At 39.1% G+C, this 26464-nt stretch overlaps 4 protein-coding genes across 8 annotated transcripts in view; 2 read left to right on the top strand and 2 right to left on the bottom strand.

Moving 5' to 3' along the window:
* The first annotated feature begins 148 nt into the window (after positions 1 to 148).
* Positions 149 to 4467, top strand: proser3 (proline and serine rich 3). Its single transcript, XM_013139267.4, has 13 exons — positions 149 to 225; positions 324 to 435; positions 547 to 824; positions 956 to 1107; positions 1188 to 1294; positions 1668 to 1753; positions 1849 to 1982; positions 2200 to 2396; positions 2568 to 3058; positions 3150 to 3348; positions 3471 to 3633; positions 4005 to 4086; positions 4329 to 4467. Exons 1-13 carry the CDS (start codon positions 215 to 217, stop codon positions 4366 to 4368), a joined length of 2052 nt encoding a protein of 683 aa, XP_012994721.2. The 5' UTR covers positions 149 to 214; the 3' UTR covers positions 4369 to 4467.
* Positions 4468 to 4565: 98 nt separating this feature from the next.
* On the bottom strand, positions 4566 to 9829 carry hspb6 (heat shock protein, alpha-crystallin-related, b6). Its single transcript, XM_010885033.5, has 3 exons — positions 9249 to 9829; positions 6245 to 6367; positions 4566 to 5467 (listed from the first exon to the last, which is right to left on the bottom strand). The coding sequence occupies exons 1-3, from the start codon at positions 9384 to 9386 to the stop codon at positions 5300 to 5302; spliced, it is 429 nt and encodes a 142-aa protein (XP_010883335.1). The 5' UTR covers positions 9387 to 9829; the 3' UTR covers positions 4566 to 5299.
* Positions 9830 to 11487: 1658 nt separating this feature from the next.
* psenen (presenilin enhancer, gamma-secretase subunit) lies at positions 11488 to 13910 on the bottom strand. Of its 2 annotated transcripts, none has more exons than XM_010885035.4 (4): positions 13734 to 13910; positions 13233 to 13314; positions 12781 to 12885; positions 11488 to 12376 (listed from the first exon to the last, which is right to left on the bottom strand). In XM_010885035.4, the coding sequence occupies exons 2-4, from the start codon at positions 13291 to 13293 to the stop codon at positions 12237 to 12239; spliced, it is 306 nt and encodes a 101-aa protein (XP_010883337.1). In that variant the 5' UTR covers positions 13294 to 13314; positions 13734 to 13910; the 3' UTR covers positions 11488 to 12236. The 2 variants fall into 2 exon arrangements, with proteins under 2 accessions (XP_010883337.1, NP_001291129.1); NM_001304200.1 differs by having other exon boundaries at positions 11713 to 12376; positions 13233 to 13352; positions 13734 to 13852.
* A 938-nt stretch (positions 13911 to 14848) lies between these two features.
* kmt2bb (lysine (K)-specific methyltransferase 2Bb) overlaps positions 14849 to 26464 on the top strand; it is a 54239-nt gene continuing 42623 nt past the window's right edge. For 2 of the 4 annotated variants that reach the window (XM_010885039.4, XM_020041101.3), the window contains exons 1-3: positions 14852 to 15225; positions 21139 to 21217; positions 21680 to 25213. In XM_010885039.4, the coding sequence (XP_010883341.2) occupies positions 14896 to 15225; positions 21139 to 21217; positions 21680 to 25213 (3943 nt within the window). In that variant the 5' untranslated portion in view covers positions 14852 to 14895. Of the gene's footprint in view, positions 15226 to 21138; positions 21218 to 21679; positions 25214 to 26464 lie in introns of all 4 variants that reach the window. The other 2 variants (XM_010885038.4, XM_010885037.4) reach the window with 2 other exon arrangements.

Raw genomic sequence — 26464 nt, 5'->3', positions numbered from 1 at the left:
ATCCCATCCAGATAGGTCAGCTAGCTACAGTGATACCCTTTTTGGTTGTCGACTGTTTCTTTTAAATTTACTGTGTAATAAAATACATTGCACACTAACTCCATTAATTTGACCCAGTCAATAACACCGTCTCTTCCTATAACTTCAGATACGCGTAGTATCTGGGCTATGACACTTGTCGTCCCGTTTGTGAGTTGGTGCAGGTATTGACAACATGGCATCCAGGTGAAGTGGAACAAATAATTTGTTGGCAAATGGGTATACAGATTATTTACGGATAACATTCTATCACTACAAAAATATTCAACTTGTGTCTCTTCTAGTGGTGCTGCTGTGTTCACAAGGAATAATCCCTTTCCGCCAGACCCCCCTCCCCAAAAAACACATTACAGCCCCTCACTCATCAGTAAAATTTCCAAGCAAGCAAGGAAAACTGTAAGAAAACAACTTCAGGGGCTGCCAGGGTCTTTTCTAAATACACATCCTCCAATACAGTGTGTGTCTTCATTACAGTGTAAATTAAAACTTTTTTCTGGTCTGCCTTAGATTCTGAGCCCTGTTCGACTTAACAAGCGGACAAGCCCTGTTCCGACCAGGATAAACACACTAAATCCAGAAGACCAGCGTTTCAACGGAGCAGCTCACCACTTTGCGGACTGTCCTCCAAACACAGAGGACCAGACTAGTTTCTCTGATTCCTGGCCCTCCATTGATCTTGGGTCTTCCCCTGCCAACACTCCAGCATCCCTGAACAAGGACACATTAACAAGGGACCCAACATCAGGTGTTTGGAAAGGAGAGCCTCAAGATTCAGTTTTGGCAAAGTATGTTGGGTAATGGTATCCACAATAAGCTAACCAAGTGATGAGTTCATAAGAAGTCATTGCATCAATGAATGATGTCATAAAGTTGGTATGACTCTTCTCATGTTTAACAGTGATGACTGCTTCTCCAGATATATAGAACGCTTTCGTCATGGAAGGCCACAGAGTCGGGAGGAACGTCAGCAAATGTGGACCATAGTGGGAGAGGGCCAGCAGCCATTCTGGTGGCTATCCTCTTCCCCTCTACCACCCTGTTCTACACCAACCCAAACCACTGACAAAGGTACATAACTTGAGTTCGCTACTTTAATATATATTAAAAGTTAGACCTGTTATTTGTTACATATTTCTTGATGCACACAGGCTTTTCTGTTAGAAACAACACTGCCACCCCCCTCAGTCCAATTGGTCAGTTTCGGTATGATGCAGCCTCATCCCCATGTACAGGCCTTCTGGATCTTAGTGCCATGGTGAGTGATGAATCTTTTCCATTGCAAGTGTTGAATCGGGGGAGGGGGTCAGTCAAGACTTGGGACACAAGGAGAGAGCGAGAGATGCGCCTTATAAATATTTGCATACGAATATGACATGTTGTGCTCCATCACAGCCTTTATAGGACTTCATAAGAAACTGTTGTTTGACAGTGCATCTGTTACTCTTGTGTAACTTGCCTATCCCTTTTGGTAAACAATCAGTTCCATTTCAAGCTTTCTGTGTATCCCAGAGGGAATGTCCAGAACATAGTTTATTACTTTTTTAATTATAACCTTTATAGTTCATAATGTTGGTGATGACCAGATGGCTCAAGGTGCGCTCACTGGCCTCTGTCTTATCCCCCGGCAGGAATTGTCAGACTCCTCTCACTGTGACCTTGGAGACGCAGATCTACTGCAACTACAAAAGAAGGCTAGCAAGTTGTTACATCAAAGGTAAAGCTGTGGGAGGAGTTTAATACACTGTCCAGGTTGGGAATCAATTATTATTATGTCAGTCAGTCTTGAAAACAATATTTTCTTGTTTTCAGTGAGCAGTCCCTCAGTAGTGGATCTATCCCCATCAGCTCTGAGGGCCTGGGCTGCTCTGATTTTTCATTCCCTGTAAGCATTGAGGAGCCAGTCCGAAGGCCTTTAGTATCCAGTCTTGTCAGCTCAACCACAGGTGAGGCATGGAGGTTGGGAAATTGAAAACATCACATTTGAATGAATTTGCATGAGTTATCTTCTCAACAACATGAGATTGCTTTTAGAAATTCTAGAGCCCTTATACCATGCTTTGATTACATTCCTAATTTCACCTGGTCACATTTTCTTGTTTCTTTTGCAACTTTCTTTTTTCCACTTTGTCTGAATTTACTTTGCACAACCCCTTCCTTAAGAGATGGGGAATCTAAGCTCATCAGACATTTATACTGGCACCACGACCAAACCATTAGTGCTGGATCCCCAAGCGCCCCGCACGCGCCCAGAGGAGGACATCCTGTTTCAGTGGCGTCTAAGGAGGAAGATTGAGCTGGCTAGGCAGTGGTCCCAGTCAAACCCACACCAGCCGTCTGTCAACCGGGAGGCTTGGAAGGTGCTTACCACGGTCTACTACACTTAGATGAACAACGAAGGGATTCCAATCAAAAACATAGGATGTGGATGCATCAATGTGTTTGTTCGTTATGAAATATTTGAAACCAATCCACATAATTATTTACATTCAGCTTAACCTAGATATGGTTGATTTGTTCCCCTTGGATAGGTCCAGCAGAATCCTCTCCCTGACCGTTCCAGAGGCACCCCCTCCTACACCCCAGACCCTCAGGAGACCAGTGCCCCTGGTGGACTGTTCCCACCTGCAACTGCCCCCGTGCCCCCCCTTCTCATTTCCAGCCACATGGTCTCCAAGTTGCAACCAAACACCACGGTCCCTTCCCATATGCACCTCCTCTGTGATGTCCTGCCCTGCCCCACTCACTCCCCTTTACACAGTCACAAGAGAAGCCAAAACAGAAGGGATGTCCCTGGGGCTGACAGGACCCTCCAGAAGCCCAACGCCCAGACCAGATCCGGAGACACCTCCAGTAGTAAATTAGGATCCTCTGCAGCATCTTCCAGGTCTGAGGCTACAGAGGATGAGGGGTCAGTTCAGCAGAGGAGAACAGAGAGGACAAAGAAGACACTACAGAAGAAGGAGGTAGACAGGAGTGAGAAACGCACAGGGCCATCCAACAGGAACAAGAAATCAGCCAGGTAGGACATTAATCAGAGGGAGGACATTTTGAGTGAACTGACAAGATGCGTTATGTGGCCCTGTCTAAACTCGTTGAGAACTACTCTTTAGGCATAATGTTGGTGACGGAGTCCTCCCTGAGAGGCAGAGGAGTGTGAGCCGACATGACAACAGGGGTTCAGATAGGGTCACACAATGGAGGGAGGAGCCTGACAGAGATGTTGGGGAACAAGACAGAAGGCCAGTAAGTGAAGGCCGCCCTGGAGATGGTGCTCCTCCTCCCTCTCCCATACACAGTGCCCTGGGACAGGTTGGTTAACAACAGCATCCATGATGTTACACTAATACTCTTTTACGTGTATGGATCAGGTTTGTTTAATTACAATACGAAAATGTTTATTTGATTTAAAGTATATTCATGTCCTCTGGCAGGTCATTTCAGAAGTACTGTTCCCGACCACAGGCTCCCCAGACCTGTCGAAGTCCCCCGTGTCCTTGGACTCTCCAGGATACACCCGTCCTGTGACCCCTGGCCCCCCTTCCCATGTACAGCCGCCACGGGAGGTTGTAGCTCAGTTGCTGCAGGAAGCTGAAGGTGAGGATGCCTGGTGCAGTGGAGACTGCTGAGTGTAGACCTTTAACCTCCAGGTAGCAGGAGGAATACACTTACACCCACTTTATATACAGTCACCTATTAAATCATTCTCGCACTTAAAAAATAAATACGAAATAAGCCAAATTATGGCGCTCCCTATTGGTGCAGTGGTGAAATCGACTTTGTATCCTGGTGCAAATTGGCTCAGCACTGTCCTTGGTTGGTCAGGCGCCCGCAAGCTCAATCATGGTTTTTGGCTTCTGAGAGTGTAAGCCCCAGTGAACACTTTCCTTTTGTTGCTTTAATCAAAACTGTGTAATGAAATGTTATAATTGACCATGATATTTCAAGTATGTATTTCCACTCCATAGATTCAGACGAGAGAGATTTTGAGGAGGACCCCTTGCTGCATGTGTTACGGCAGCAAAGGAAGTGGGTGAAAGAGCAAATCAGGTGAATTATCATTCCGTACAGACATTATCTGACGGTGACTTTCATGAAGTGAAAGTCATAACCACCCTTATTGCAAATGCAGGTTTTGGTAAAGGCTGAAATCAAGACATAATGTCAGACATGTTCATGTTGTAGATGTCATAATTATATAGACACACTCCCTAGAAGGGGTTATCATCTTTAGCTAAGCCCAGCATAGAAGCAACCTTACAGCATTGTCTAAATGTGTTTATTTTTCCCAGCGAGGTGAACTCACTGTTGAATGAACTCCAGGAGGCGTGATGACTGGTGTTGAGCACACATGGAACAAAAACTACAGTCAGTGCAAAAGCATTGTATTTTATTTTGTACAGAAATATTTAGTGCATTTATTTCTGTGGTAACGGAAACATTTCAATAAATTGTTTGAAAATATACAACTTTGCTGGTGTGTTTTCTGAAACCTCTGATTATATTAAACATTTGGGAACATAAATGTTGTACAATGTTTTGCACATTTACACAAACAATTACAGGACATTTTTATTGTATACTCTTTACATAATATAATTTAGCACTTTCTATTTCAGAAGGTGTGTATACTTTATATTACACTTTATTTGACAGGAAAGTTTAAACATAGTTTGAAAGATTATGTTATACAAAAAGAGCGATGGGCTGGATTTGAACCCATGCTACATCAGTACGTGCACTAGAGGTAGTGGCTTTGACTGTGGTAGCCCCGTAGGCTACACCATTATATATTTTTTGTGTGTATTATAGTATTCACAATAATAATAATAGGATAACATTAGGGTTTAGAAATGAGAACTCTGAGAGTCAAAAAACAGCTGGTGCTTTTCCGGGGCGTGTTTGTTTTAGCTCAGGAAGGCACCAGCTGTTTTTGAGGTTTTTTGTGTGTCTAATGGATTGCAGAGGGGTTGTATTTCTGCCTCTATCAGTCAGATTTATTAGTCAGTTTCTCTTGATTTGTAGTGTTACATATAATTGTTCTTAAAGTAATCATGTAATTAAAGTAAGCTCCGGATGGATATGGTTATGGCCTGCGTGTGTTATATGTAGCAAAGGTGTGGGTTTGTAAGCTGTATGTTCCTATGAAATGTGTGCACAAAGAAAATTGAGTTTTTTTATATATATATATATATATATTACACACATGTGTGTGTGTGTGTGTGTTCCTAATTCCTATGAATTTTGTGTTACCATGGAGTGTTCAGAGTTCTGAGTGGGACAAGGGTCGGGGGTTCTCCCCCTGCAGCAGAGGAGCAGAAATTATGAGGATGCCTTCAGATGACACATCTGACTCCAGGGCCATGGTGTCTATTTTCTCCGGAATTCTGAAGCGGCTGTTGAACTGCCGAGTCACCACACCCGACCCATCCTTCAAACATGTTAGGGAGTACTGTGAGGATTTTTATTTTACATGCATGTACCTTTCAGAACCTATTTTAGCACATTTGTTGTTGTTTTTTCATTGTTTTCTTTTTGCTCACTGGTCATGATCTTTTTTAGTTCTCTCCTATTTGATTGACAACTTTTGTAGTTGATTATTTTGGGAAACGTGACCAAAGTAGGGGCTTTTCCGGGATAATGCTTCCCCTGAGTATGATCGTTTCTCTATTCATCTGCTCTGCTCTCAAGCTCTACATGGCCCAAATATTTGAGGGTTCAATAAACATGTTTGTTCAAGATCTTCAGGTCCTGCTTCAGCATACCGTCTGGTCTCCAGCAGAGGGCGTGGGAAAAATTATCACAGTACTACGGTGGATGACAGGGTCCTAGCGACTACTTGTGGTAAGTTGGGTGGGTGCCTGCAAGCTCTAAAATCTTTGTATGATTTTAAATATAAAGGATTTAAAGGAATAAGGAACCAAAAGGTCACTGTCAAAATACTTTGAGTTCAATTGATACACAGTATATACTGTATTGTGCAGAGGCCTTAGGCTACAGGTGATGTTTTTTAAGCATTTTATCTGAGCTGTTTTTTTATTTGAAAAAACCCTATATAACATTGACAAAACAAAACCAACCATCATTAAGTTAAAATTAGGCAAGAAAACAGGTGAATTTCCCTTTTAATGCAACATTTTCACATAAAACTCTGTTAATTTTTAAAAGGAAAACATACTACATTTTAATAGTTTTTTTTCCTGTTTACCTTTTTCTGTTCATGTTTTCCTTGGACCTCCACAAAGTCTCCTATAACCTTCACCGTCAACTCATCTGGTTTGAAGGGTTTTACGTCAACCTGAACCGAGAATCTAGTGTGGTCACAAAACACCTGAAAACAATGGAAGATACCCAGTATCAATCTTCAAATTGACAATTTCTTCCATGAACAATACACAAATCAGTATACACTAGTACTGATAGCGGATAAACTGTTTAAAACACATTACCATAAAACAGATGAGACATCAGGGAGAGGAAAAAAAGTATATTGACACCTACCCAGAATTTTCTGTAGCCCTCTTTACGTGCTTTGATATTTGACTCTCCCTAACTTGCTTGGGAAGTTGGCAATGAGGCAAAAACATAAACTCAATGATTTTCTTCTCCATTTTTATCTCTCCTAGTTAAGGATTTCCTTTGTGGTTTTCACACTTACAATGTATATCAAATAAAATATACATCAAACAATTAAATTGGAGTTCATGTTAATGAGGAAATGTCAAAAGGAGAAGAACATTTGTTTTTGAAGAAAACAATACATTTAGATTCCTGTGTGTAATTCCCCTTTAATAACATAGATGTAGCTTTTCAAGACTGGTGAAACAATGATGGTGTCATGTCAATTTTGAATAGAATTGACAGTAGCTGGGAACTTACATTCTCTGATATTTGTGTCATTTCCTGTTGGGGTGGAACCCGGCATGGACCTTCAGAATCTCATAATTGCACCTTGAGCTATATGTCTTCCAGTTGATGGGTCGAAGACCCTGCACTAGCTTTAACAATCTAGGTAAACATGATTTCAGCTTTAATACACTGCATATAGCCTTCATAAGTGTTTGTGTCTGGATTCCCTGGCGTCCCTGGTTTTAGATGTCTGGAAGGGGGGGGGGGGGGGGGGGGGTATACAGATCTCACCTGCCAAAGAGACAGCAGTCACAGTGCAATGTATTTTAAACTAGGACAATTCTGGGGCCCCTGAACCTATAATTTTTATTGGTGAAAATCAGTGTGTCGGGTGTAAAGAGTAGGTGTATTCTACTGGTTATTTAAAAAAAAAATAAAACATACGTTTAATTTCTTTTAAAAGATTGCTGTTCATTGGCAATTTAGATTTTGTCTTGTCAGCTAACAGTTTTTACGTTAGTAGTCTGGTCAGCTACACTGTTCAAAAGTTTGGGGTCACTTAGAAATGTGCTTGATTTTGAAAGTCAGGTTTTTTGTCCATTAAAATAATATATAATTGATCCGAAATATAGTGTAGATATTGTCAATGTTGTAAATGACTATTGTAGCTGAAAACTGCCATTTTTCTTTTTAATATCTACATAGGCATACAGAGGCCCATTATCAAAAACTGTCAGTCCTGTGTTCCAATGGCACGTTGTATTTGTTAATTCATGTTTAGCATTTTAAAAGGCTAATTGCTCATTAGAAAAGCATTTTGCAATGATGTTAGCACAGCTGAGAATTGTTGTGCTGATGAAAGAAGCAACAAAACTGGCCTTCTTAAGATTAGTTGAGAGTAACTGGAGCATTAGCTATTGTGGGTTTGATTACAAGCTCAAAATGGCCCGAAACAAAGAATGTTCCCCCGAAACTCAGCAGTCTATTCTTGTTCTGAGAAATTAAGGCTGTTCCATGCAAGAAATTGAATCTCTCATACAACGCTGTGTACTACTCCCTTCACAGAACAGCGCAAACTGGCTCTAACCAGAATAGAAAGAGGTTTGGGAGGCCTCGATGTACAACCAAGCAAGAGGACAAATACATTAGAGTGTTTAGTTTGAGAAACAGACGCCTCACAGGTCCTCAACTGGCAGCTTCATTAAATAGTACCAGCAAAACACCAGTCTCAAAGTTAGCAGTGAAGAAGCGACTCCAGGATGCTTAAGATGCAAAAGAACACAGACACTGGACAGAGGAAGATTGGAAAAAAAGTGTTAGCGACAGGCAAATATAATTTTGAGGTGTTCGGTGACAAAGAAGAACATTAGTGAGATGCAGACCAAATGAAAAGATGCTGGATGAGTGCTTAACGCCACCTGTCAAGTATGGTGGAGGCAATGTGATGGTTTGGGGGTGCTTTGGTGGTGGTAATGTGGGGATCTTGATAAAGGGAGGCTATCACTCCATTTTGCAACGCCATGCCATACCCTGTGGACGGTGCTTAATTGGAGCCAATTTCCTCCTACAACAGGACAATGAGCCAAAGCACAGTTCCAAACTTTACAATAACTATTTAGAGAAGAAGCAGTCAGCTGGTATTCTGTTTATAATAGTGGCCAGCACAGTCATTGGATCTCAGCCATATTGAGCAGTAGTGGGAGCAGCTTGACCATACAGTACTTAAGAAGTGCCCATCAAGCTAATCAAACTTGTGGGAGGTGTTTCAGGAAGCATGAGATGGAATCTCTTCAGATTACCTAAATAAATGTGAGATGCCAAAGGTCTGCAAGGCTGTAATTGCTGCAAATGGAGGATTATTTGATGAAAGACAAGTTTGAAGGACAATTATTATTTTCAATTAAAACGAATTATTTCTAACTTAATTATTTCTAACCTTGAAAATGGAAATCCTATTCATTTTCATATATTTCCTATTATTTCATATATGATTTCATGGGAAACAATGAAATGACTAAGTGATCCCAAACCTTTGAACGGTAGTGTTTTTAAACTTGTAATAACCATGGCCAAATACCCAGGGTCCTTGTTCTCCAGGGCCCCCATTACAGTACTTCTAAATCATTTTCATTCAAATGTCTTAGAGTAGTTTAACCAATGTCAACTTTGTTAGAATTGCAGTACAATGTTTGTCTGTATTACTGCTCTATAATTGCTAGTTTAGTTCTTTTATTGACGTTAAATGATAAGAATGTGCAGGAGCATTAGTGAATGGGTATTTATGAAGTCAGTAGAATATTGTGAATTCTTTTTCATAAATAATTAAAACTATAACCCATTTAGTGTAACTGGAAAAAACATACCTCTCCAGAGTGCTCAGTCACTGGGATGAGCAGTTCTGACGGTGTAAATGTTCCTTTGAGCCTCTGAAGAAGCGGCGGCAGGACCCTCTCCCATTGTATCCCCCTCACTGGACAAGTGGATGGCAGATTGAAGTCCATCGAAGTCAATCTCTGCTAAGCTTATTTTGGTAGTGATTGATTTAATTATATATTTTTTCCACTCATTGGTATTTTCCCCAGTCAGATATTTTCACATGTTATCGTGGTTCATCTGATTGATAAAAAAAAGAAAATAATTGTGTTCCCGGTGTAAACAGCCACAGGCTTGAAGCACTTGTCAAATCTAGAAAAATGCTATTGGTCAGTGTAAAATGCTGTTTGAGACACTGAGGTGTGTGCATGTGCTGCCGAGATTCCTGGAAGTAAATATTATGTTCTGACTGACTGTGTGCTTCTGCCTGGCATAATATGTGGAAATACGTGTTGGTTAATTTATGATGGCAGGAGTTACATAATCAGAAGGGAGCTATTTACTGTTGGGCAACTTGCATCGCCTTTGATTAAGTACCGAACCCAATGGAAACTATCCTTTTATAGTCATGTGATGAAAGGTGTTGATAGCACATGAACCTCCATTATGGAAATGTGTACTATTCATAGCATTTCTAATGTGTTATTGTAACCATGTACTGTATCTAAACTTTTAAAACTTGCCTTCAAAATTATAGCCTTTATAATTATATAATTTCTCTTTTGCAGAATCATTTCTAAAACTGAGATTGTCTGAATAAAAGATCCTAACTTCCTGGTCTGTGCCAAACAGAGTTGCAACAGCAAGTAGCAACATACTCATATGCCATAGCGCTTGAAAATAACAAAACCAATGTTTCCATCCATCACACCTCGGGAGCTCTGGTGGAGCTCATTTTGGTGATATGGTATTTCACTGTCCGTAGCTGTGATCTAAATACCATGGTATGCCAGAAAACAGTGCAGACACTTTCTTATAGTGACAAATTTTATAAACTGGAACTCTCCCTAAATGTGTGGGCTAGTGCAGATTTCTTTAAAACTCTGTAAAGTTTTGCTGACAGACTTCTTTACAATAATACTAACATTTCTAACAGAGTAAGGGCCTGTTTCATGGACACAGATCGAGCCTAGTCCTCGACTGAACTTATTTTTTAGTCCAGGACTAAGCTTGATCTGTCTCCATGAAACCGGCGTATGTTTTGAATTATGTTTAAGGCTTACTGTTCTCCACAAATAGTCCACAAATGTATCAGATGTTTTTGTGAGTTATAGTAGTGTAGAAAAATATTTGTTTTGTCTTGTGTGCAAACATGCATTCATGGAAGTTACTACCCCACACCGTAAATAACTAAATGAAAGGGATTAAAAAAAGAAAATACCTGGCCTGATTTTGGGCAGTCCTACTAAAATGTAAGTTGATTAAAATTGGCCCTGACTGTCACTGACATTGTCAGCACACATGTTCTAGAGGTGTACCATGCCATGACTATCACCCATTTCAAGGGTTTCCGGTCTTGTAAAGATTCTGCGAGAGGTCTTGGGAGAGGATTTATCTCCCAGCAGGACAATGAACCCAAACATACACCCAAAGCCACAATGGAGTGGCTTAAAAACAAAAAGGTAAATGCCTTGGAGTGGACCAGTCAAAGTCTGGACCCCAATCCAATTGAGAATATGTGGAATCAGTTGAAAATAACAGTTCATCAAAGGTCCCCATCCAAAAAAAAGTACTTGAAAGGACATTCAAGCGCTGGCTCATCATCTAGCCGAGTGAAACGCACACATTTCACAGTAAGAGGTCATTCATGAAATTGCCATTTCTGACATGTAGGCAAACATTAACTTTCAGCACAGTGACCCCAACAACTCTGCTAAGATCTAGTAGGAGCACACATCTAGAGATGAAACACTAATCGTTTTACATTGGCCACCTCAGAGCTGAGAGATAAAATCAATTGAAGCTATGTCATTTGGAGATGGAAAAGAACAAAAAGCAGCCAAAATTAAAACAAGGATGAATCCTACAAGGATCTTGGTAGAATTTTCCACACAGCTCCTTGAAAGTGACTCAACTTTGCATTTTGAGCAAGGCCACACAAATTCCTGAAAGTTTTAAAAACACAAGAGGTTTACATTTCTTTATAGTAGTCTTTCTTTGTATTTAAATGTTATGGCGTTTTTCCCCCCTAACAAATAAACAATTATCTGGCGAGAAAATGACTTCAAAAAAAGTGAAATGCTGTTTATGACCATATACTATCTTATCACATTTCAAGTGGTTAATCTTGTGCGAAAAGCTTGACTGAAATAGGTAGACGATGTTATTGTGAGCATTTAGTGATATACCAACACTAATAAACAAGGCCTATATGATACTGTTATCCAGGTCTAGGTACATACCAATCAAAACAGAAAAAAATGCTAATACAATGTACATCACAACCTACCATCAAAGCTCACTAGTTTATTACAGCTAATAAAATAGACACTTATTTCATTAAGAAAGTAAATTAAGTTGATTACTGTCACTAACATAGTAACGACTGTGGTACAAACATTGTAACACAGTTATTAATGTTACAACATGGTAATATGGTTGTTGCAGAATCAGTTATTACAAAATTGGGGCAAAAGCAAAACAATTTAATTATATCCTTTCACATTTACTAAAATGTGCTGAGACAAAGACACAATCCACAAAGACACAATGTTGGGAAAGGAAAAAAGGTATTCATATCATAAGACATATTTGCCCCTCACCAAAGCCACAAATATAAAAATGTATACATTAAAATCAAGAACGCATTTAACTATTACAGCCTGTAAGATATTTTTATTAATTTTGTACAGTATCCCCCATATTAGTTTAGCCTAATGAGAAATATTCCAGCAATATATGGGACATTCTTTAGTGTGTATGAGTGGACCATCAGTTCAAATTGGGCTAAGCTTTCTTGTTTCCCACCTTGTTCAGTCTCACGGAATGCCAAGTGGAATGGTGAAGGAAAGGTAGTCTGCAACAACTCCCCATTCTGCTCTGAAGTGCTGGAATATGGTTATCCATGTGGTGAGTACAGCCACCCACAGAAGCAATCCTAGCCCTGATCGCTTTACATCTGAAAAAGATTACATTTGTTTTAATAATTTTGACATGCTTTCATGTCACAAAAATAAAATTAATTCATAACCAACCATTTTTGTAGTTGGAGCCATCATGGACCATACATAAAATTATTGTAGAAGACTAACAAATGTATACACTATTATTCGGTTTTGCAGACATGGATTAAGCCTAGTCAAGGACTAAAAAAAATCTAGTTCAGTAGAAAATGCCATTGAGCTTTTTTTTTGTCCTAGTCTAGGCTAAATCTGTGTCTGTGAAACCAGCCCTATGTGGATGAGCCACAAGGAATGTGTACTCCACTAATAATGTGAAAATCTAATAATGTGAAATCTTATGTTATATAATTTCAATGCACTTTTTCCATATACATAGAAGGACCAGCTGACTGACACTCACATGTTTTGATCTGGAGTTGTTCTGTATATGCTGGCTTTAAAAAGGCCTCTTTGAAAAACCACACCACATTCACTAGCCATAGGAACGGAAGGAATGCAAATCCACCTGAGAAAAAGATACAACAGTATTAGTACATGATTCTTGAATGTAAAAACAGGAATTTTCATTAACAAGTCAGTTGAGAACCAATTCTAATTTTTATTGATGAGCTGGCCAATCAAAAACAGATGCAAAAGGAAAACATATGGAACAAATACTTAATGTAAATGAATAAAATAAATGCGAGACCAGGGTTCAAATCCCACTTGCAGATTAGCCCTGCGATCCAGATAGGCAATCCCAGTATAATACAGGTTGGTGGGGTTGGTTTTATGTTGGGAAATAATAAACTCTTAATGTTGCCTGAGTGTACGAACTTGATTTGTGTACCATCTTTGCTTTTGCCAACTTACCTAAGTAGTATTTCCTGCAGAGGCTGAGTTTCTCGTTGTTAGGAAGACGCTCTAGATTCATGTTGATTTCCTGTTATGTCCCCTTTATAATGGTAAATGTTGACAACTTTACAAAGAAACCTTGAAATATGAATGAAAAGTTTAAAAGTGAGGGGTCTGTTAAAATACTAGGGTGTCCCCTGTCGATAAGACTGGGAACAACAAGTCTTATGCTCCACCTAACTTTGACCTATATGCTCATATTATAGATGATCCGTAATATAATTAGGTATTTAAACAACACGGTTGCAAAAAAAATTGTCTTGTAGGAGCTATGTTTTGAAAGCGGAGTCCTCTACTCGGAGATGTAAAGTAAAGGTCTATATGTAGTGTAGGCCTGCGCTAGCCTGGATGGCTAATAGTTACCTTAGTTTAGCTTCACAACGTTACAGTGCTAACTGCTATTATCTTCTCTAGCAGCTAATCCTATTCAGCATCAATTCGAATTTAACGCAGATTTACCTGTAATCTTGAAAAATATACACGTCAACAGCTTTCAACTGCTTGATGATATTTCCCTAAATTACCCAAAACACCAACACAAAAGAGGAATTCAACATGTTCCGCCTTCAATTCGCTGTACAGAAGAACAAATAGCGACGTCCATATCATATCATTTTAGGCCCATCAGCGTCCTATCAGTGTGGGTAATGTAGTTAAAACAGAGAATCAAGCCACAATGTATCATGGGAAAAGTGGGATTTACTGACTGACTGAGAGCAATAACGAGTGGTTAGTTATAATGCAAAATTATTTGTAAAACATTTTTGAGTTTTAATCCTCTCAGACACGGCCTACGTTTTCGCATTTCAACTGGAATACTATTTCAATAGTTTATTAGGTCACAGTGCATGTTATCTGAATTGCCATGCAAAATGTATATTTTAAAAAATGAGTCATTCAGTGTGAAATTTTTTGTAAATGTTATTCAGTCAGTGAAGTTAATTGGTTTAAAACAATATATTCCCCCGCACCCACAACATAATATCAGTAAGAAGGTCCCTTCAAGAAGAGGACAAATGTTGGTACACCGATGCAAATATTAGCATATATATATATATATATATATATATATATATATATATATATATATATATATATATATATAGCATATATAGCATATGTGTGTGTGTGTGTGTGTGTGTGTGTCTATATATATATATATATATATATATATATATATATATATATATATATGTATGTGTGTGTGTGTGTGTGTGTGTGTGTATGTATATATATATATATATATATATATATATATATATATATATATAGCAGCTAGACGGCCATTCACAAAATGTGTATTTATTTATTTATTTGCATTGAGGGGCGCTGGTCATTGTAGTTAATTATCAATGCTAATAATATAGATAATTAAACGAGCATCAAGCAGTGAGTCCATTATTTGATTATTCAAAACAAGAGGTTATGACTTTTATCGCAGAGTAAGTTGTACTACCTGAACCCTTGAACCATTTTTATTATCATAAATATTTAAAGTATCCCTGCAAAGCTTTTTCTGGAAAGACTTCATTTCCCAGCAGCTTTGTGTAGTCCCCCCTCCCTATCTCGCGCCTTCCCTCTTGTCTCACCTCAAGTCGCTATCGGTGTTGTTGTTGAAGCTATGATGGCGGCAGCGGGTTGCGGATCGGCAACCGCGGCTGCCATAGGAGCCCAGGGTGGTACTGCTGCACCCCGAGGTCGTTTCCCTGGTCGGCCTTGGTCGTCTCGCAGCCGCTTGCGTTCTGAGAAGCGATGGCAGCTAGGCCGATCAGGGACAGAAGCTGACGATGCTACTAATGGAGGCCCAAGGCCCTCAAGCCTGGCTCTATCATTAAACGAGGACCAGTCTCACTTGCGCTTGCTTGGGATAGAGGCAAATCACAAGAGCCTAGGGGAGGCTGGGTACAGCTCAAGTGGGAGCGAAGAGGTGAGAGCCCAAATCGCTGCTGGAGTTAGTATTTTTTGCTTCTTTTATCATGTCATTTTGGTAACCTCTGCTAGTGTGTGTTTTTGTGTGTTGTGCCTACGTTTAGAAGTGTCAACATTTGCAAGCTACTGTACAGCAACTACTTCATAAGATGTTCGTCATTAACGTTAGCTAGCTAGCTAACAAAGAAGGGGAAGGCTAATGTTTATGTCTGCATAGGGTTTTGTGGTTAGCTAGCCTTAAGATTTACCACAAATAAGTTATACCTACGTTAGTTAGCCATGTGGCTAATGTTAACAGTTTGTCTCAGTTATGGATAACGTAACATTATATAGTTACTTTACTTGGTTTATGCTAATTGCTGCAGTGAGTAACGAACGGTGCATAACGTTAGCTAGCCAACGTACATTTTCTATGAATTCAAGAGGGGGAGGGGGCTACGTCAGATTTCTAATTCATATAAGTGGCTAGCTAACTACTGTAGCTAATGTTAGCTATCTTTAGTGTATCGAAGTATCCTTATTCGGAATAAGTTCACGTTCCCATCAAAAACATGGCGTGCAGAATGTCACCCAGGTCAGTTTTTGTCGCAGTCACTGAGTCAATTAATGTAGCTAGGCTAACGTGGCTAGTTGGATCAGTCATTGGAGGGAAAGTAATGATAACGAAACTCCGTACAGTAGTGAGTATTTTTGTCATGATGTGAGATGTTGCTTGGCCTGCTGTTGCGTCCTATTTTCAATTTCATTGCATGCAAGTGGAGTACCACTCAAAAGCATATTCAATTTTCCAATTTGACATGTCACCTAGGCCTACCCTAGGATTTTGCAAACATTCACGTTTTAATCTGACGTGGACCCTAACTCCACAGTAGCCTATATAATGGCGCTTCCAAACATAGATTTTATTTGCATTTTAACAGGCGTAATGTAGCAGGTGTAGCTAAAGGACCATGCGCCCCCAGTTCTCAGGCGTAGCTGGTTAAATTGTTGGTACTGTAGTTACCTGGTAATTCAGCTTTGTTCATGGATGGCGAGGCATTTCCAGGATGAAGACAATTAGAAAGATGTGGTTAGACGGTTTGTGAATGATTAACTTAAAGAATGAATTGACCTCCCTGCAATTTCATGTTAGATGGGTCTTGTTCTGAAAGAAGCCATTTCATGAGCCAAGAGAAACTTTAATGTTTTTGTTTTGTTGGAAACAGACATTAGAAACTTTAGCTAACTTAAGCAACCTCTAGATTTAAATCAAAAGTTGTAGCTTGTAACAAACAACTTTTAGTCCCCTGAAAAACTCCATATTTACCTAAAGGGATAGTTTACCCAAATTACAGAATGCCATATGGGTGTCTTTACCCAGTAAGCCAAGGTTTCCACACTACAGGCAATTGTGTGCTGCCTGGCCTTAACATACAAATACATATTCTTTACATGTTTTAAATGGGATTTGTTTTGGATACTTTATATTTGGATACTTTATATACCACACAATTTATATTTGATGTGTGGTAAAATGCTTCTAATTTGATTCAGAAATACTAGCATTTGAAAACATTACATTATTTCATATGTAATGTAATTTAAACAACAGAATGGATTATCTTTCTCAGGAACATGCTTACTGGTTAAACTGTCAATATAAAGGGGATTTAGCCACTAAAGAATAAACATGCTCACTAGCCTCCATTTATCCTTCCTTTAATTTTATCTAGTGATGGCTAAAGTTAGCTGTTTGTTATAGCTGTGTAAAGAAAATCTTATCGCAGATTTCAGCAAAAATTGTTTAGTATGAAGACGTGCAAAAACTGCTTTTTCATTAGATGTACTTGAACCCACATTTTCAAATGTGTGTCACTCAATATAAAATCAACTTCCGTCCTCAGTAAAGTTGTGGTATGATTTTTTATTTTTTTGTCTTTGTGCTCCAAAATATGGGATTTGAAATTGAACAATTAGTATAATGTTAAAGGACATCTCTACTTTTATTTCTTTACATTTTGGTTTTAGCATTTAGATATGACCAAATGTTTTTATACATTATCCCCATACTTCAGGGTACCAAATAATATCACAGACAGGTGTCTGTGATGTTGTTGGATGCCAAGGAACAAAGTGATAGGAAGCATTTAAGAGACTTAAGAAAGAACTTCTGAAAAGAAAATCAGAAACAATGAAAAAACCTTTGTCCTACTTGGGAGAACAGTTTTGAAATGAATTGATAGAGAAGCAGAACTACGGTGAGCTCAGCACTCACCCAGCATCATTGTATGCGAGTGGATGGCATACATTGGACAGCCAAAATGAAGAAAAAACATTCCAAACAACTGTCAGACAGGTCAGGAACACATTTAGGAGGTCAATGTGCATGTTTCAGTCTCTACTGTCTCACCATACTTAACAGACGGAACAACAGAGACTGGGCTGCTAGGTGTGAACCACAAGTTAGCCTTAAAATAGATGACCAGATTATAGTTTAATACAAAGGACTTATGCGTCTGTATAGTTCTGCAAAAGGTTGTGTGGCCAGATAAGACAAGTGTTAATATACTGTATACCAAAGTGGTGGCAGGAGAAAAATTCAGGGAAAAAAGGAACTGCCTAACACCCACAGCATTCTTCCATATCTGTGAAATATTGTGGATGGTGTGATATGGGCTGAGCATGTATGGTTGCTACTGGAACTGTTTCCCTTGCCTTCGCTGATGATGTAACTGTTAAAATTTGTTCTGAAATTAACTGTACTTTATATGCTGAATTACATGCAATTTACTTCATACTCATTGGGTGATACTTGAAGTAGAACAATGACTCCCAAATATACTGCCATTGCAACTAAGGAGTAAAGGGCCAAGAGTGACGTTTATTTTTTTTCTTGACTGATGAACACCACCTTCAGATTAAAATCCTATCCAACGTGTTATTTTGCTGAAGATGAAAGTAAACTGAAAATGAACTTGACAAAAATACTTATGATGGCTGCAAAATTAAGATCACCAGAGAAGATGCTTGGGATCGGGGGAAAACAATACAGCAATATATCACAATATGTTTTTTGCCAGTATTGAACTAAATAAAATTTTTTTTGGTATATGTTTATGTAGGCTGCTCCGGATCGCTAACACAACATGTACATGGCATTGGCTTTCTATCATGACAAAGTATATACAACATTTCATTAACAGTTCTTCAAAGTACACACCGCGTGGACAAAATAATATACTTCCAAAAAGTTTGTGCGTTCTCTTTCTTTCATACAGATACATTTGGGGAGATAAGAAACCTTTGGAATCTTAGCATTGGTTTCGTTACATGTATGTTGTCACTTGGATAGCGCAATGCATGGTGGGTACATTTAATTAGCAACCGTGTGCCACAGCAAAACAACCTTAATGTAATTGGTTGACAGTCTGCTGGGTGGGAGCGTTCCTCTAATAACTGATCAAACATTTGATATCTGTACTTTCACTGGTTCAGACTATAAGATGTGATCTTTACCAAGTTAAACATAGATATAGATGGAGATATAGATAAATATATATCTGTATATCTATATATTTATCTTTGTGTGTATGTATTACTTTCATTTATTTTCTTCTATTTCAGTGTTATAAGTTGTTATTTAATACTGTACTGACAATAGAACACTTCAAGGAGATATCCCTAATTTCAACCCATCTTGTCGATGTAAGCTGAATTGCAGCAACACCAGCAAACTCCCTTTCTCTTTTGGTTGACTGATGTACAAAAGGTTTAAAACATGTTTATGGATCTTTTAATAGTATAAAAACACATTATAAATACCATAATGATTCAATATTCTATTTGTTGCTTGTTTTCTCGCTTAAACTGTTGAGTGATCTAAATGTCTGCTATGGTTGATTGAGAGTTGTTTGTGTGTTTTATGGAGGTCAGTGGAAGAGTGTGCTGCTTTTCCATTTTATCAATGAAATGTATGCATTTCAGGATTTTTTATGATAGCTTCACAAAGTTTATTTTTGGTAAATAAATGTTGTGAAGCTATCATTACATTTTAGTGTGCCTATGTTAAGGACATTCAACAAAATGCCCTTTAATTCAAACAAACGAAATATGATCTCACTCGTTTGGCACAGCTGTCCTGCCTGCATCACTGAACATTATTGTTAGTTAACTGTCCTTAGCAAGCCAGTTAACTATTCTGTTACATCCATTAAAAAAAGACAAAACTCAAATTATGACACACAGAAATATAACGTAATACGTTTATTGGTCAGTTTTTGGGGAGAAAATTAGGCTTTGGGCAAAATTAATCGAATATAAAGTAGTGGGCCCTGGTGAAAAAAGTTAAAATGAAAGTGGAAACCCCAGGTTTAAAAGGCTTGACTAGCCATGTTATTATGGTAATACATTAATATCTCCAATAATATCTAATCCAGAATTTGTTTCCTTTTTCACATCAATGCTTCTTTTAACCATTCTGCAAAACACAGAATGATTCTTATTGCAAATAGTCACCTTAAGAAATTTGATATTTTTTTCTGCAATGCCATATACCAGGGGTCTCCAAACCAGTCCACGGAGGGCCATGTGTCTGCTGGTTTTTGGTTTTTCCTATAAATTGGTTCCCAGTTCACACCTAAGAAACCAGGTGAGGGTAGAAACGAACCAATCAGTAACCTAATTAGTCAATCATATACAAGGAGAGAGCGAAAACCTGCAGACACTCGGCCCTCCGTGGAATAGTTTGGTGACCCCTGCCATATACTTTCAAAAAAATGCCCAGTACAACACTCACCATTGCGATCTTTACACTCAAATTAGCTGGTTGTCGCTGCCCACAAAACGCCAAACATACTGTTAGCATTTTATTTAACCATTTAATTTCCCTCCTAGAGAAATCTCTCTTCCTCAGCTTGCTCCTCAATATTTCTTCATGTGATAAATCTGTGCTTTATTAGCTACCTTACTCTGGTTTTTCCTAAAGTCAGTACTGACTTCGGCTGTTATATTTTTCTATTCTTGGGGGCCACTGAATGGAGCAAATATACAAAAGACTCTAAAATCATGACTCTCCATACTTAAATAAAAACAATTGTGAGTGCTTCTACTTGATCACAGTATCTGCTAAGCATTTTATTCCTTCTTTGTATACATGCATCTCATCATGTCGTGAACACCTCTTACCTCTCAGTATAGTTATCACCATACAGTATATGGTGTTAATTATTGATCTGCCCTCTTTGCTTCCTCACCGTTGTGTATATTGTTTATTCTTGTTAACTCTGTAACTTGTGTTATTTCTAAATCAAGTCTGATTAGGTTGCCATAAATAGAGATGCTGTAATGTAACAATGATTTTTCTTCACTGTTACTGAATTTTTGGCGACCAAATAATAGCAATAATAGCGTCTTGATCAGTATTCAGTGTAGAAATTTAATTTTTCAATGTTGACCTAAAACCTCTCCTGCATCCTGTTAGGCCATTTGATTCTACTGGTTACCAGAATTGTGACATGATATGCCTTGATAATATTAGCTGCTTAGCATGATTGACTTAAAGCAATAAATGCACATCTTAAACACATCTTGCCTTTTAAATAGCTTAATCACCAGTTACATTTGAGTTTCACACAGTCAGGGGTTGCGTGTTTGCATGAACAGGATTCCATGTCGGGTCATGTTTGCTTGATTGCTGGCTACTAATATAAAAACTATTCTGGCTTTATTGGGTGATTTCCATATTTCATCATGTGCTTAAAGCTTACTGCCATATACATAGGATGTTTTATATTGGAAAACACATTGTATTCAAATAAAATATATAAAATTTCACCTCTTGCCCAGATGCTGTGTTTATTAGGCCTGCCACGTTTCGATTTCAGATGCAGATAGCAGAAATGTGTTGAAACAAAGTGTGCTGTGTTTATCTAGTTAATAATCTTTCATTTCTTTTCAGGGAGATGATTTCAGAGGATTTGAATCTGATAGTAAAGGCTATAAAGGTCCTTTACGGTCCAGACATAATCCCTCCAAAAGTAAGTGTTAGCTTATTCTACACTCATCGAATGGGGGGGTAGACTTTCAACGCATTTCCTGATTGTACAGGTGTACAGTTTTTTTTTTATTTGGTCAGGCTAGTTTAACAATGTTATGTTTATATTGCTTAAAGCATTCTGACATTAAATCCATCCATGGTTTTCAATATGCTTTCTGTCTTTTAACCTTTGTGTACCCAAAATATTTGTGAGGAACCTGTCGAAATGAAATTAGTGGGAAAACCACTCAAATCCATTTTGTGGGAAGCTACCTAAGCTAATTCCGTTTTATAAGTAAAGCTGACCTCAAATTAATGTCCTGTCTATGTATGTTAAGGCCAGGCGGTACACAACTCCCTGTACACTGTTCTCCAGTAGAAATGTAATTGCAGTAGAAATGGTTTCTGAATGTCTGTTAATTTTTTAAGCTCAATATAGTTATGTCCTTTCTTACACCCCCAGGTGATGCTGTAAAAACCAAATCAAAAAGGATACGAGACAAGCCGCCTCTTATAGTCTCCCCAGAGGACCCTGAGGAGACTTCAACTTCTAAAGAAGATTCACGGTCTTCACAGGAATTACACAGTACAATTTCTCCAGATTCAGGGATATCTAAGGAAGCCAGGAAGGGTTCAAAAAACAAGCAATCAAACCCAGCAAAAGAGAGACGTCCTGCAAAAAACGGGTCTCCATCAACTCCAAGGATTACCATCAAGTTGGTGGCCAAGAAGACTGTCAGAAAAGAAAAGGGGGAACGTCAAAAATCTTTGGAGAAACTCAAAATAAAAGGATTTCAGATTCTGTCAAAAGACAAAAAGGTTGATGGTGATCAGCTCTCTAGTGCCCATGTCAAATTAAAGGCAGAGACACAAGCTGATGAGGCGCAGCATTTGAATGGCACTGAGGATGAGGGAGGCGGAGGAGCCATACCAGCAAGGAGGCGTGGTAGATCTGCCTCCAAGATCACTGAACCTAGTGTTCAAAGTGGGGCCAAAGTTGATGTTGATGACCAAAAATCTGTGTGTGGTAGAAAGTCAACACGGAACCAGGAAATTGCCCTCGAAAGTGGAAACACAGAGCCAAAAACGGATGTTAAGAAATTCAAACGGAAAGATAGGAAAACGGAAATTCAAACGACTGAGGAAAGCACGGAAGTCAATAAACTGGTTATCCGAAGAAGTAGAACTAAGTCACGGTCCAAAACAGATGGAACACTTGTGACAGAATCAGAAAACCAGAGTAATGACAAAGTATGCCTTGCTGAGTCATTGTTGGAGGTATCAAGAATAGAAGAGGCCCAATCAACATCCAGAAAGAGTAGGCATAAACAAAGCAAAAAGGTCCACCAAGAAAAGATGGTCAATGAAATACATATTCCATTACCCACTGAACCTGAGAAACCAGTTGTTGAATTCAGTGACGGTCTGGCTTTTGAAAATGACGATGACATCATCGGGATTCCAAGTTTTAAGCTGATTAAAGTCAGGAACCCCAAATTGGAAGGTTCCTCTTGGCCAGACAGTAAAGGCTCCTCTCGTAAGAAAAAACGTAGCAAGTTTGTGTGGACTCTTACATTGGTTAAGGGGAAAAGTGATGATACTCTAGTAAAGGGCTCTGTAAATACTGTCAAACCAACAGAGCGGCAGGAAAACACCACTGAAGTGGATAAAGCCTCTCTTTCTGAATCCAGTGAGATCAAGAGTGTAGATAACACTGAAGAGAAAGTGGTCACTGGGGATACCACTGCCGGGGATGCTGAGCTCAAACATCTTGACGAACTGTCTTCTATCAAGAAGGCTGCAGAGATTTTGCCTGTTGAGGAAAAGTCCATACATCATGTTGAAGAGGTAACACCACAGCATCCTGAGGCAACTACCCATATTGACAATGGGGATACTGTGGCAAAGGTTGTTCCACCCCTTCAGATTAAAAAAGTATCCTCACCGGGTAAACCTAAACGCTCAAAACCGTCATTCTTAATCAGACAAGCAAGTCTGTCACCTAAAGTAAAGGAGGTAGAGGTAATCATGAATGATTCGGGTGAAGGTTTGGAGGGAACAAAATTATCAGATGCAAAAGCTGTTCCAATTCCCAAAGCAAGGAGAAGACCTGCAAAGATTTCAACCCCACGGAAGAAGCGTGGAAGCCATAAACCCTGGACAAGCCACAAACGCAAGCTTAAATTAAGTCCAAATCCAAAAGATCTATCAGAGGAAGCCCCCGGTGAAGCAGAACCACATCTTGAAGAGGTTTTGAAAACTGAGGTTTTGAAGGGTGAGGTTTCCACATTGTCCGTTGTCTCGAAACCTAGAAGAACTTCAAACCTTTCAAGTAAAAAGAGGTCAGGGAAAACACTGGTTTTATCTGAACCTGCAGAAACTCCAAACATAGAGATGGCTCCATCTGAACCGCAGACACTGGTTTCCACATTGTCTGTTGTTTCTAAATCTAGAAGGAGAAGAAATTCCAGCCTTTCAATTAGAAAGAAGTCAAGAAAGACCCCAACATTTTCTGAACCTGCTGAAATTCCTAACACAGAATTAGCCCCTTTGGAGCCTGTGGCTGACACTCAATTAGAGGTTAAAGTGGAGCCAGAAACCCAGCCAATAGACAGTGGAGAAACGCCGGTGTTGGAGCTCCCAGTAAATACGCAGCCAGAAGCTTGCCCTCTTAGAAGTTTGGTTAAAAATGTTAAAAAGAAGCGAAGGACCTTGATTGGACAGAGGCAGAAACAAAGACAGAGGCACAGAGAAAGAAAGAGTGATGAGAGTAAATCTCCTGAAGGTACATTAACTGAAGTGGTAGAAAAGGTAGACCTTAAGGAAGTCCCCTTCACAGAGGCTGGTTCCAAGCCTGCAAGCTCTAAACTCATTGGCATCCTCAAGACGAAGTACCGAAGGAAAAAAGTCCCCAATTCAAGCCTTCACTTCCTTGGGTCCAAAAGACCTAGACCCAGGCCTAAAACTCTGTCTAAACAGGTAGAAATAGATGTCACCAAACCAGTTTTGGAGGAGCAAGAAGAAAAGGGACCTATGGATGAAGAAATACATTCTGATGCCTTTGAAGACCAGCCTGGTAAATCAAAGTACCTGAAAAACATAAAGCACTTCATCATGCCTGTTGTCAGTGCCCGTTCCTCACGGGTAATTAAGACTCCACAGAGGTTTATGGATGATGCTGGCATGTCTGTTTTGCCTCGTAGAAACTCTTTGAAGAAAGGCCAGCTATTTGGTTTGAACCCACGCACTGGAAAGAAACGAGAAGATGGCACAGGTAGAGAGCTCACTCCTGATCTGCCTATCAATGATGACGATTTTCTAAGTGAGGCACAATTAGATGTCGATTTGTTCTCAACTCAGGAACTCGAACAGGAAACCACTGTGGTGACAGACACCCTATCCTCAGAAAAGCAATCTGGGAAGAGGAAGTCCCTTCTGAGAAATCCCAGTTTCAAGTGGCATGTGCCAGGAGAGTCTGGTGAGGAGGTATATACACTGGACAAAACCCTACAGAGCGAGTATGAGACTTTACTTTTATCCAAAGAATTCCAAATGGCTTCTGATCCATCAACTGATCCCCGCAAGGTTCAGAAAAAGAAGAAGCCCTACAAGTTCAACAAGCAAACATCTCACCTCAAAATGTACAAGAGACTGAAGAAGCTCCAACCAGGACTTCCCAGAAAGAAAAGGAAAAATCTAATGTTGGATGGTGTTTGTAATAGTCTTCAATCATCTGTTGATGTGCTAGCGGAAGGTCTGGATGATGAAGTGAAGAGCATTTGTTTGAAGAAACGTCCCATAATTACAGCTCCAAGCAAACTCAAATCCAAGCAAGGCAAATCGAAGCTTAAGATTGAGGACCTTGATAGCCCAGGGGTTGTACGAAAAGTCTCTGTGTGTGTTCGTACAATGAACTCAAAGTTCTTAACGTTACAATATGGCGAACAAGAGGCGCTGACAGAGGAAGACAAAATAAATGCAGCATCACTTCTTGCAGGTAAGCAACAAGTTATTATTGAGCCAGTTGATGCTGATAAGTTTGTTGCTGATTTTGAACTCTGGTTTTCAACCTGAAAACATAATTCAAAAATATTTTGGAACAGCCCTTACACACTTCAGATAATTTAAATCACTGCACAAAATGAAGTAATAGATAATAATACTACCTATTAGTAGTGACATGCCCCTACTAATAGCGGGCAGAATTTTATGATGAGGCATACGTCGCAATCGGTCATAAATAATGGAATGCTAGCCTGCTATACACTGAACAGTACTTTCTTTGCTAATTATGCAGTAAGTTATTTGGGATTCCGCCCTTGCTCGCACAAAACAAAAAAAATAAATCTGCTAGATTGTATATAATTTGCGGGCATCTGGGAGATGCAATTGAAATGCGGGAGACTCCTGCAACTTCCGGGAGATTTGGGATGTCTGGCTATGGGATGAACTTGTGATCGGAAGCCCAGAAGTACGTTTTAAATTATGGTAAAGCCTTATCTGTACTCACACAAAACATTTTGATTATAAACAATCATGATGGCCCAATGGCCTCTACACATTGCTTATTTTTATAACCTTTCTGTTAACCAAACATGCTGAAAAATTTATGGATGTTTGCCCACTGTAGGGTAGCTATTTAACTTGAGAGGGGCAATATGTTTTTTCTTTTTGTTCCAACAGCTATCCTGTGTTACAACATTTGTAGAATCAGCGTTTACTTTGACATTTGTAATATTATCTTGTAATGGTCTATCGTTTGGAAAATATTTTTGGATTTGTAATAACAGAATTCAGGCATTGGCTTAATTAACTCATATCCTAACTAAATTATCAATAGACACTTTTCAGCAATGAAAGTGGCCACCATCCCAACTACGTTAATGTGAGCTTGCAAAACACTCAGGGCTGACCAAAAAATAACTCTGATAGTTATTGTCTGCTGACGCCCTTGTTATTCCGTACAATGGCTATTAAACAGGTTGTTGAATGTATGTGTTTTTCCTCTCATTTTCATATAAAATGTATTCTGAGTCAGACAAACTGTTGTAAAATGTAAAGAATGATTGTTCATCTACTAAAAACAACGACAAGAGCAACTTTACGTACAGTATCGCATAAGTCAATGGAGAATATAACTAGCTTAATTGAACACTCAGCATGGTGCGTTGTGTGAGTAACGTGAGTGTCTGGTTTTCAGTAATTATCTGTTCACGGATAATGACATAATATAATCTGATCATATCTG

The sequence above is a fragment of the Esox lucius genome, chromosome 20 (genome assembly GCF_011004845.1).
Source record: "Esox lucius isolate fEsoLuc1 chromosome 20, fEsoLuc1.pri, whole genome shotgun sequence".
In the NCBI taxonomy this organism is placed as follows: Eukaryota; Metazoa; Chordata; class Actinopteri; order Esociformes; family Esocidae; genus Esox; species Esox lucius.
The sequence above is the reverse complement of the archived record's forward strand: the minus strand, read 5'-3'. Positions and strand labels throughout refer to the sequence as shown.